Below are 12684 nucleotides of genomic sequence, written 5' to 3'. Positions count from 1 at the left end.
TTCAAAATTCAGAAGAAACAATTCACAGTTTATCCAGAGAGTTAGTGAGGAGTTTTTTTACGTCTCCGGATACTCTTCGGTCCCCGCAACGATGTATGGGCCTCCGATTCCATACATTGCTTCTGCATAGAAGTTCTCAAATGTACAACCTGATTACCTGAAACTGTGTGCTCCAATGGCAGAGTTGAAAAAGAAACTAGATGAGGGGGAAAGAGCACCTAAAATTGATAAAAGGAAAGCGCGGAGAACCACTGAACAATGTTCCATCGCAAGATCCCACGTTAGAATTCACCTTCTTGGAAAGGCTTGAAGCTGCCACGCAATCATCATGTGATGTACATGGAGAAAATATATGCGATAACATTCGGCACGGTACTTGGTACCAAAAATACTCTCATTGCTAGGTTGGACTTGCAAAACATCAGAACAAGAAAATAGATATGACACGGGCATGCTGTGTGCTGGAAAGGGAATCTAAGAGTGCATTCTGTGAAATTCCTATAGGTGTGAAGTTTCCACATGGACATGCTTCCACCCTAAAAAGATGGATCAGTGCACAAGGTACAAAGAGATATCAGAATGCACATAGTAACACAGAGGCATATGGTGCCAAACGAATTTTCGAAATCGCAAAGAATAAGGGAAACACGCTTAAAAGAAGCAAAAAACAACATATATTCGGCCATGAGAAACAAAATTGCACCAGCCGGGAATCGAACCCGGGTCTGTACCGTGGCAGGGTACTATTCTACCACTAGACCACTGGTGCTTCGAATGATAAAAATTTAGAGAAATAATTTATATAGTTGCACTGTGTTCTGCAGGTTTGTGGCCAACGCGTCGACTTGACAACTACACTGCAGTGTTTAGTGATGTTGCCACTGCGTGCATCAATAGTCTGACCTGGGTGTCAAGGCGAGAAAAAACCTCTAATCCCTCAGCGAGTACTCGCTGGAGCGTACCACCATGTCAGTTAGAGGGAAAAAAAAACACGAAACAGACCAACGGTGAAGCAAGGCGTCATTGACAGTAGCAGAACAAACACACACGCGCGTCTAGATAAGAAAAGGCCAGCAACGAAACAACCCGCCTCTCAGTGATTAACATTTGGACAATCTGGTGGTACATTGTGTCAGAATCCAAAACGCAATCCACACTAACAATGTCGACGCGGCAGCAGGAACCCAGTGTGCTACGGACCATGCAACGTCTACGGCACGACCAGCTGTGGACACTACTAATCTAGTATCACCAAATTGGCAGGAACAGTCAAACAGTCCCAAAAGAAGAACCTGACAATTCGAGTCAAAATTTTCTCAGTTGGAGGCGTCATCAGCCAACACTCGGTCGTCCATACATCCCAAGAACAATGCTTACTTACGATCTGCCCTACATGAAACCTCGGTTACATGTCAGTTGCACTTGCCACCAATTACTGTGACGAAACCAAAATGATAATTCAGAGGCGTCATCAGCCAACACTCAGTAATCATACATAATAACTAGAGTTCAGTCCAACAGATACGAGAAGGTCGAGAAACAAGTTACAAGAGTTCATCCCAGAGGTAAAGCTGCTGCACTGAAGCCAGTGTGAGCAACAAAGTGGTGCCCAAGTATCATGCAACTACTAATTTTCATGTCAGCGTAGCTTAGTAATAACTGGCTGAGCTCTTTGGCCTTGCTTTCAGTTTCTGACTCATGGAAAATTATTTGCATCCTTTTTAGTACTGGTGTCCAATAGAATATCCGTTGCACGAACGCAACTTCATGCTCAGTGCCCCTCATATCATGGATTTCTATTTCTTCAAGGCAATTCAGCACAAGCTCCTCCGTTCTCCAGTTTTGTGGCTGATCACAGATGCAACCTGATGGGCACATAGTTTGTTCCTGCAGCAAGGCATTTCTGTTAGTAGCTTAATGGTTTTATGACATGAATTTAAGAGATGAAACTGAAAATTATTAAACTTGGTGAATACTTCGAGATATAACATCAAAAAAAATTACAATAGAATAACACCTGGAAATTAATTTGAACTTGCGCTGAATTGCTTAAAGAAATGAAATACAAGTACAATGGGCATCACTACTATAAGTATATAGCATGCACACAAATCCTCAGGTATTGAATTACATATAACCCATGGTCAGGAAGATCTTCGTGGAGAAGACAAATGAGACATCCCATTTCTTTGCTGGAAATAGAAACCCGTCTGCTAGTTTGTCACTTCCATAATACTGACAATTTTTTAAAATAAAACATATTACCAAGTCAGCAACCCTTGTCATGTTCCCCGCAAAAAAAAGCAACCCTTGTCATGTACTCAAGTATGTTGCCTTCATAAATGAAAAACCAAGTGTTCTCATTTGGATATCATAAGCCATATATTTAAGACAAACATGATCATGGAGCAAAAATGTCAATATCAGACCAGTAAAGCAGCTCAAACCTATTTGTCCCTACAAATGTATTCTTTTTTACAAGTCTTGAGAAATGCATATTCACATATTCCGTGCGATGACTTCTCTGATAACTCAAGTATTAGATAATCAAATTATCAATAGTATTACCTCGAGTTGACTTTCTGACAGAAAATCAAGATCCAGCTTTTTTACACCAGGACACCTCCTTAGAACATCAAATGCGTTGGCTCCAAAGGAATGCCCATTTGCTACTACACACAACTCCAAAGATGTAATATCAGGAAGCCTTGGCATGTGTTCCATCAAGTATGGCCCTGTACATATGGCCTGTAGATTTATAGGAAGTCACAAAAAATAGAATTATATATAACAGATTAACAGCTGGAAAATATAAAAACAGCTCATTTTCTACAGTGACTCACAAACAGGAAATAAGTGCACATTTGTGTGCGTGTGTGTGTGTGGTGGAGGGTTTTGGACTGGGGGTATTCCAGGGCGTACTAATTATCAAATTCTCCCCACTCTCAAGCGTTCAAGTTATCTTGAATTACTAATAATATATGATGGTACTACATGAGTTCAATGTCAAATACTGGAAAGAATTGGATTGGGTGCACTAAGCCATGCTGCAGAGACAAGAGAAAAGCAAAACATATGATATAACATTGCATATTCCTTTAAAAAAAATCAAAAAATACATGCATAATCATTTAGTTGAAACTGTATGTCTTCCTCATCATCTATTGACACATTGTAATGATGTCTTAAGAAAGGACTAACCGGTGGATAGTAAATCAGGAGATCAAGAGTGTGGATGCGCTGAAAGCGCCGCAAAAGCGTCATGCAATACTGATTGTGTTCAAAAACCTCCTCTGCCTCTACAATAAAAAGTTCGATGCCTAGCTTTTCGAGATGCATCATCTTGTCAAGCTGGGTAGAACTTGGTTCAATAATATTCTTCCACCCAAGTGATGTCAGCTGAGGGGCTGAGATGTTGGCAACTGATAGATCTGGATTCAGAGGATCTGCAAAGCACCTGCTCACTTTTAACTTTTTGAGAGCCGGTGCCATGACAGTGAGCTGCTTTAAGTGATGCAGATACGACAGCTTCATGTGTAGCAGAGAGTCCGACTGGATGTTGAAGCTGTCCAGACCCCGGACATCACTGACGAGGAGGAACCGTAAGGATGGGCACCGCTGGGAGGAGAGAAGATCACCGAGCCCGCTTGACTGACCATGTAGCTGGATGTCAACCAACTTCAGATCACCGAGCTGGGCGAAAACTCCGGATGGCGGTAGGGCGAGGCCAAGAAACCCAAGCTCGAGCATTATGGTGGTAGCCTTCTTGAAGCAAGGTAGATCAATGTCGCCTCTGTCCCCGGCCTCGGCCTCGGTCTCACTCTCCAGCCGCACTACCTTGAGTTGTATGGCCCCAGAGAGGCTGCGCGCGGCGATGGGGAGCCAAGCTGAGAGTGACTCTGGAGATGCATCCTTTGTGTGCGCCAAGATGAGGCTTAGGTCCGGCGCCTCATGTGCTGCGAGCGCGGCGCCTATGAGGTGGTGCTCGATTGAGCCGAATCTGAGCTCCGGAAGGAGGGGCCAGAGGCGGCGCCAGCGGCTGGCGAGGATGCTGGTCCGAGCGGCTGCGGCGGCGTCCTTGACAAGAACAAGGATGTGGATGAGCAGGTCGTCTGGTAGAGCACTAAGGCGGTCCTCGCCGCCGCCATCGGCAACCGAAAGCTTCAGCAGCTCGACGCTGAGATCCATGGAAGGATGGAGGATTCAGTGCGATTCACATTGGCTTCACGAGCCGGAGTTCGGTGGTGAGGTCGGCACTCGCCAGTGGGGGATGAGAAGTGAGCTCGCAGTGCCATTTGGGGGCTAGGGTTCTTGGGATTTTGTTCGTTCGGGGTAGGGGATTGTTTCCCTTTTTTTCTGAAATGCTAGCCTCTACTGGGCCTGGGCCTGGCCCTGGCCCGAGCCTACAGGGAAACTGCACTCGGATTGAGGAGTGCACTGAAAAACTTGGAAACTTGCCTACTACCTCTAGTCTTTTTTAATTTACTCGGATTTAGTACAACTTTGTATTAAATTTGAGTCAATTAAAAAGGACCGGAGGGAGTACAAGCTACAACTCCCTGATGGTATACTCTTTTTTTTTTGAAAGGTCATCGGGTGGAACCACCCGACAAAAGCTGCTATTAGTTAACTGGAGTATAAGTAGACCCTAAGAAATACAATGAATTACACAGGGGTCCAGGAAATAAGCAAAGAGGACCCTAGAGGAAACTCGAAAACGCAATCAAGTCCTCCGTCCTCCTCCTCCTCCAGATCGAGCTCCGACAACAGACTGCGATCGCGTCTCCGGGGAACAAGCCACTTGGAGACGAAGCACAGGAGAAACACCGAAGGCCGGAGCAGAGCAGCGGTGGAGCGACAGCCCTACTGTCATTTGGTCCGACGCGAAGACGGGAAAAACGCCATTGAAACGTCGGAGAGGAGCTCCTCTTCGAAGCCATCACCGCCGGCAATCGAATCCCGCAATCAAACCACTACCATGGGGCTTGAGAAAGCGAGAGAGAGAGTCAGCAGCGACGAGGACTGCGTCAGCAGCTAGAGGGAGAAGCACGAACTGCATAGCATCTCCCGCCCCCTCGCCTCCACGGTCGGTCAGGTCGGAAGAAAACCAAGCAATCCGCCTCCATGCCCACCTCCCCCGCCACCATGGCCGGCCAAGGAGGCAAGGAGGCAACCTTCTTCTTCAGTTGTTGACTCCTAGGCGCCTTATCGAAGAGCGTAGCCGTTGATGAGCTCCAGTCCAAGATCCACCATGGATCTGGAGGGAGGCCGCCGGCGACGGGCCACCTGGTGTCGCGCCGGAGCACCAAAGAGGCACTCAGCCCCTCACCTCCAGATCGAGTCCAAGACGACGACTCCGACCAATCCCCCTTGCCACCAAGGCCAGCCAGGAGCGGAAGAAGAGGCGTGATGTCTACGGGTCCTTCTATTCTTGTAGACAGTGTTGGGCCTCCAAGAGCAGAGGTTTGTAGAACAGCAGCAAGTTTCCCTTAAGTGGATCACCCAAGGTTTATCGAACTCAGGGAGGAAGAGGTCAAAGATATCCCTCTCATGCAACCCTGCAACCACAAAGCAAGAAGTCTCTTGTGTCCCCAACACACCTAATAGGTGCACTAGTTCGGCGAAGAGATAGTGAAATACAAGTGGTATGAATGAATATGAGCAGTAGTAACGGCGCCTGTAAAAGTGCTTGCTCGGCGTGCGGTTGATGGTAGTAATATTGCAGGAAGTATAGATGCGATAAAACGAAGTAAAGCGAGCGATAGCGATATTTAGGAACAAGGCCTAGGGATCATACTTTCACTAGTGGACACTCTCAACATTGATCACATAACAGAATAAATAGATAGATGCTAGACTCTACACCCTCTTGTTGGATGATGAACACCACTAACTCGTGTAGGATTACACGAACCCTCAATGCCGAGAGTTAACAAGCTCCACAATATTCAATGTTCATATTTAAATAACCTTAGAGTGCATAACAGATCAACATAACCAAACCAAGTACTAACATAGCATGCACACTCGTCACCTTCACACTACGAAAGGAGGAATAGATCACATCAATACTATCATAGCAATAGTTAACTTCATAATCTACAAGAGATCACAATCATAGCCTACGCCAAGTACTACACGATGCACACACTGTCACCATTACACCGTGCAGGGAGGAATAAACTACTTTAATAACATCACTAGAGTAGCACGCAGATATATTGTGATACAAAACACATTGCAATCATAAAGGGATATAAATAAGCACTTCACTATGCCATTCATAACAGTGAATAAGTATTCTGTGAAATATAGCCTAAGAGACCCACATGGTGCACACACTGCCACCTTTACACACGTGGGACAAGGAGTCTCCGGAGATCACATAAGTAAAATCCACTTGACTAGCATAATGACATCTAGATTACAAGCATCATCATATGAATCTCAATCATGTAAGGCAGCTCATGAGATTATTGTATTGAAGTACATAGGAGAGAGATGAACCACATAGCTACCGGTACAGCCCCGAGCCTCGATGGAGAACTACTCCCTCCTCATGGGAGACAACAGCGTTGATGAAGATGGCAGTGGTGTCGATGGAGGAGCCTTCCGGGGGCACTTCCCCGTCCGGCGGCGTGCCGGAACGGAGACTCATGTCCCCCAGATCTTGGCTTCGCGATGGCGGCGGCTCTGGAAGGTTTCTCGTACCGTGGCTTTTCCGTATAGGGTTTTCGCGACAGAGGCTTTAAGTAGGCGGAAGGGCAAGGTCGGTGGAGTCCTGGTGGGACCACACAGTAGGCCGGCGCGGCCAGGGCTTGGGCCGCGCCGCCCTACTGTGTCCCCACCTCGTGGCCCCACTTCGTTTCCCCTTCGGACTTCTGGAAGCCTCGTGGAAAAATAGGACCCTGGGCGTTGATTTCGTCCGATTACGAGAATATTTCCTTACTAGGATTTCTGGAACCAAAAACAGCGAGAACAAAGAATCGGCTCTTCGGCATCTCGTCAATAGGTTAGTTCCAGAAAACGCATAAATATGACATATAATGTGTATAAAACATGTGAGTATCATCATAAAACAAGCATGGAACATAAGAAATTCTAGATACGTTTGGGACGTATCAAGCATCCCCAAGCTTAGTTCCTACTCGCCCTCGAGTAGGTAAACGATAACAAAGATAATTTCTTAAGTGACATGCTATCATAATCTTGATCAATACTATTGTAAAGCATATGGGATGAATGCAGCGATTCGAAGCAATGATGAAGATAATGAGTAAACAAATGAATCATATAGCAAAGACTTTTCATGAATAGTACTTTCAAGACAAGCATCAATAAGACTTGCATAAGAGTTACTCATAAAGCAATAGATTCAAAGTGAAGGCATTGAAGCAACACAAAGGAAGATGTAAGTTTCAGCGGTTGCTTTCAACTTCAACATGTATATCTCATGGATAATTGTCAACACAAAGTAATATAACAAGTGCAATAGGTAAATATGTAAGAATCAATGCACACAGTTGATACAAGTGTTTGCTTCTGGGATAGGAAGAATAGGTAAACTGACTCAACAATAAAGTAGAAGATAGGCCCTTCGCAGAGGGAAGCATGGATTACTATTTTTGTGCTAGAGCTTTTATTTTGAAAACATAGAAGCAATTTTGTCAACGGTAGTAATAAAGCATATGTGTTATGTATAAGACATCTTATAAGTTGCAAGCCTCATGCATAGTATACTAATAGTGCTCGCACCTTGTCCTAATTAGCTTGGATTAACACGGATTATCATTGCATAGCATATGTTTCAACCAAGTGTCACAAAGGGGTACCTCTATGCCGCCTGTACAAAGGTCTAAGGAGAAAGCTCGCATTGGATTTCTCGCTTTTGATTATTCTCAACTTAGACATCCATACCGGGACAACATAGACAACGGATAATGGACTCCTCTTTAATGCATAAGCATTCAACAACGATTAATATTCTCTTAAGAGATTGAGGATTAATTGTCCAAACTGAAACTTCCACCATGAATCATGGCTTTAGTTAGCGGCCCAATGTTCTTCTCTAACGGTATGCATACTCAAACCATTTGATCATGAAAATCTCCCTTACTTCGAGACAAGACGAACATGCATAGCAACTCACATGATATTCAACAAAGGTAAAAGAGTTGATGGCGTCCCCAGAAACATGGTTACCGCTCAACAAGCAACTTATTAAGAAATAAGACACATAAGTACATATTCTTCACCACGATAGTTTTTAAGCTATTTTGTCCCATGAGCTATATATTGTAAAGGCAAAGAATAGAAATTTTAAAGGTAGCACTCAAGTAATGTACTTTGGAATGGCGGAGGAATACCATGTGGTAGGTAGGTATGGTGGACACAAATGGCATAGTAGTTGGCTCAAGGATTTGGATGCATGAGAAGAATTCCTCTCAATACAAGGCTAGGCTAGCAAGGTTGTTTGAAGCAAACTCAAGTATAAAAGGTGCAGCAATGCTTACATATGAACATATTGTAGCTATTATAAGGCTTTACATTGTCTCCTTGTTGTTCAAACACCTTAACCAGAAAATATCTAGACTCTAGAGATCAATCATGCAAACCAAATTTTAACAAGCTCTATGTAGTTATTCATTAATGAGTACAAGGTACATGATGCAAGAGCTTAAACATGATCTATATGAGCACAACAATTGCCAATTATCACATTATTAAAGACATTAAACCATTTACCACATGCGGCATTTTCCATTTCCAACCATATAACAATGAATGAAATAGTCCAACTTTCGCAATGAACATTAAAGATGAAGCTAAGAACATATGTGTTCATACGAAACAGCGGAGCGTGTCTCTCTCCCACACAAAGAATGCTAGGATCCGATCTTATTCAAACAAAACAAAAACAAAGACAAAAGCAAACAGACGCTCCAAGTAAAGCACATAAGATGTGACGGAATAAAAATATAGTTTCACTAGAGGAACCTGATAATGTTGTCAATGAAGAAGGGGATGCCTTGGGCATCCCCAAGCTTAGACGCTTGAGTCTTCTTAAAATATGCAGGGGTGAACCACCGGGGCATCCCCAAGCTTAGAGCTTTCACTCTCCTTGATCATATTGTATCATCCTCCTCTTTTGACCCTTGAAAACTTCCTCCACACCAAACTCAAAACAAACTCATTAGAGGGTTAGTGCACAATCAAAAATTCACATGTTCAGAGGTGACACAATCATTCTTAACACTTCTGGACATTGCACAAAGCTACTGGACGTTAATGGAACAAAGGAATCCATCCCACATAACAAAAGAGGCAATGCGAAATAAAAGGCAGAATCTGTCAAAACAGAACAGTCCGTAAAGACAAATTTTATTGAGGCACCAGACTTGCTCAAATGAAAATGCTCAAATTTAATGAAAGTTGCGTACATATCTGAGGATCACTCACGTAAATTGGCATAATTTTCTGAGTTACCTACAGAGAATTAGGCCCAGATTCGTGACAAGAAGAAATCTGTTTCGTGCGTAATCCAAATCTAGTATGAACCTTACTATCAAAGACTTTACTTGGCACAACAATGCAACAAAATTAAGATAAGGAGAGGTTGCTACAGTAGTAACAACTTCCAAGACACAAATATAAAACAAAGTTGCTGTAGTAAAATAAAAACATGGGTTATCTCCCAAGAAGTGCTTTCTTTATAGCCATTAAGATGGGCTCAGCAGTTTTAATGATGCTCACATAAGGATGAGAGTTGAAGCAAAAGAGAGCATCAAGAAGCAAATTCAAAACAAATTTAAGCCTAACCCACTTCCTATGCATAGGAATCTTGTAAATAAACAAATTCATGAAGCATGATGCAACAAGCATAGAAAGATAAAACAAGTGTAACTTCAAAAATTTCAGCATATAGAGAGGTGTTTTAGTAACATGAAAACTTCTACAACCATATTTTCCTCTCTCATAATAACTTTCAGTAGCAACATGATCAAACTCAACAATATAACTATCACATAAAGCATTCTTATCATGAGTCTCATGCATAAAATTATTACTCTCCACATAGGCATAATCAATTTTATTAGTTGTAGTGGGACCAAATTCAACAAAGTAGCTATCATTATTATTCTCATCATCAAATATAGGAGGCATATTGTAATCATAATCAAATTTATCCTCCATAACAGAGTGTACTAAAAGACCAATATCATTATAATCATCATAAATAGGAGGCAAAGTATCATCAAAGTAAATTTTCTCCTCAATGCTTGGGGGACTAAAAATATCATGCTCATCAAAGCCAGCTTCCCCAAGCTTAGAATTTTCCATATCATTAGCAACAATGGTGTTCAAAGCGTTCATACTAATATGTTCCATAGGTTTTTTAATTTTCGCATCAAACCATCCATGTCTTAAATCAGGAAATAGAATAAGAAGCTCATTGTTGTCCATTATGCCTAACTAGTGTAAACAAGAAACAAAAAGATGCAATTGCAGGATCTAAAGGAAATAGCTTCGAGCACACACACAACGACGCCAGAAAAGTACTTTACCTGGGACCGGAGTATGAGAGCCTTTTACCTTTCCTCCCCGGCAACGGCGCCGTGAAAATAGCTTGATGTCTACGGGTGCTTCTATTCTTGTAGACAGTGTTGGGCCTCCAAGAGCAGAGGTTTGTAGAACAGCAGCAAGTTTCCCTTAAGTGGATCACCCAAGGTTTATCGAACTCGGGGAGGAAGAGGTCAAAGATATCCCTCTCATGCAACCCCGCAACCACAAAGCAAGAAGTCTCTTGTGTCCCCAACACACCTAATATGTGCACTAGTTCGGCGAAGAGATAGTGAAATACAAGTGGTATGAATGAATATGAGCAGTAGTAACGGCGCCGGAAAAGTGCTTGTCGGCGTGCGAGTTGATGGTAGTAATATTGCGGGAAGTATAGATGCGGTAAAACGATAAACAAGCAGCGATAGCGATATTTAGGAACAAGGCCTAGGGATCATACTTTCACTAGTGGACACTCTCAACATTGATCACACAACAGAATAAATAGATAGATGCTAGACTCTACACCCTCTTGTTGGATGATGAACACCACTAACTGTGTAGGATTACACGAACCCTCAATGCCGGAGTTAACAAGCTCCACAATATTCAATGTTCATATTTAAATAACCTTAGAGTGCATAACAGATCAACATAACCAAACCAAGTACTAACATAGCATGCACACTGTCACCTTCACACTACGAAAGGAGGAATAGATCACATCAATAATATCATAGCAATAGTTAACTTCATAATCTACAAGAGTTCACAATCATAGCCTACGCCAAGTACTACACGATGCACACACTGTCACCATTACACCGTGCAGGAGGAATAAACTACTTTAATAACATCACTAGAGTAGCACGCAGATATATTGTGATACAAAACACATTGCAATCATAAAGGGATATAAATAAGCACTTCACTATGCCATTCATGTGGTGACCCTGCATACCACTGCATGTTGTAGTATGCCAGTCGTTGATATAACATTCACGAAGTACCATTCCGCAAATAGTACATCCCTCAGAGTAGTACAACAGAACATAGCAGGGTCCATAACTCATTCACTTATTATTACAAGCATAATACACATATCGTCTCGGAGCTCCTCTTGGGTCCTAAGAGGAATACTCCTGGGTTCGAGGCGAACCCAACTTAACTTACAATATAGAAGTCTCATTAAGTTATACATTTATTATCTCGAGCAGCTAGGTATAACGAGTTCGTGCTGCTCGGCCACTACTACTACTCGATGCTTCTAGGCTTGATCTCCTCCTCGAAGCCTCCCGGTTCCGTAGACTATGAGGTAGTCTACGCCTTCAATACCTCCCGAGAGGTCTCGGTTCTTCATAACCGATGATCTCGGCTCCTTCAGGGTTGTCGTAGTCCTCCTCCAGACGATTCAGACAATCTAAGCAAGGGATTTAAGAGTGGGATGAGTACGAGCGTACTCAACAAGTTCATTATAGGAAAGAGGTGTTTAATGCACTAGCTACAGCATTAGACCAGAAAGTCTAATACCAATGCAGGTTTTGATAAACATTTCTTCAAGAGATTGCTTTTATTTCAAAGAGCTATGTCCGTCAGCCTTCACCGGTTTACTAGAACTTCATGGAGCTCCTTTCCGGCCGCGTTCGTAGTTCCATATCCTGGAACAGGGAGTGACAGTCACGGTTCTTTACACTCTGCGAGGTGTGTTGCTTTACCCATAAGAGATCTTAACCTTGGTGCCAACCGGGCAGCTTTCCCGTCCACACTTCCTATGGTGTGAGGCCCGGTATAAGGTCTAGCCAATCATGTTCCTCCGCTACCTCGAACACCCACCCTTTGTTGCATACCCCGACCCTGGGTACTCGCCGGTCCCATTATTCCCACTCACGGGTGGACCCCGACCACGACAACAGTTTGGGACTTGTTAACCAAACTCCTTCGCCGGTAGCTGCAACCCATCATAGACCGCAATACCGTGGGGACTTAAGGCTTCCCAGCCTACCGCTTGTTCTTCGAGCGACAAGTGTCTACGGACTATGCCGTGGGGACTTAAGGCTTCCCGACCTACCGCTTGCCCCGACGGATACAAGTGTCTACGGTAGAGCGCATCCGTTGATGAACGAGAGG

At 43.4% G+C, this 12684-nt stretch overlaps 1 protein-coding gene and 1 non-coding gene across 2 annotated transcripts; both read right to left on the bottom strand.

The window, feature by feature from the left end:
* Positions 1-698: 698 nt before the first annotated feature.
* Positions 699-769, bottom strand: TRNAG-GCC. The gene has a single exon. It is a non-coding gene; the product is annotated as a tRNA-Gly (tRNA).
* A 580-nt stretch (positions 770-1349) lies between these two features.
* LOC124667737 (putative F-box/FBD/LRR-repeat protein At4g03220) lies at positions 1350-4215 on the bottom strand. Its single transcript, XM_047204992.1, has 3 exons — positions 3202-4215; positions 2569-2748; positions 1350-1887 (listed from the first exon to the last, which is right to left on the bottom strand). Exons 1-3 carry the CDS (start codon positions 4186-4188, stop codon positions 1555-1557), a joined length of 1500 nt encoding a protein of 499 aa, XP_047060948.1. The 5' UTR covers positions 4189-4215; the 3' UTR covers positions 1350-1554.
* Between the last annotated feature and the right edge of the window lie 8469 nt (positions 4216-12684).

The sequence above is a fragment of the Lolium rigidum genome, chromosome 6, assembly GCF_022539505.1.
Source record: "Lolium rigidum isolate FL_2022 chromosome 6, APGP_CSIRO_Lrig_0.1, whole genome shotgun sequence".
In the NCBI taxonomy this organism is placed as follows: Eukaryota; Viridiplantae; Streptophyta; class Magnoliopsida; order Poales; family Poaceae; genus Lolium; species Lolium rigidum.
This window is presented reverse-complemented; position numbering and strand designations above follow the sequence as displayed.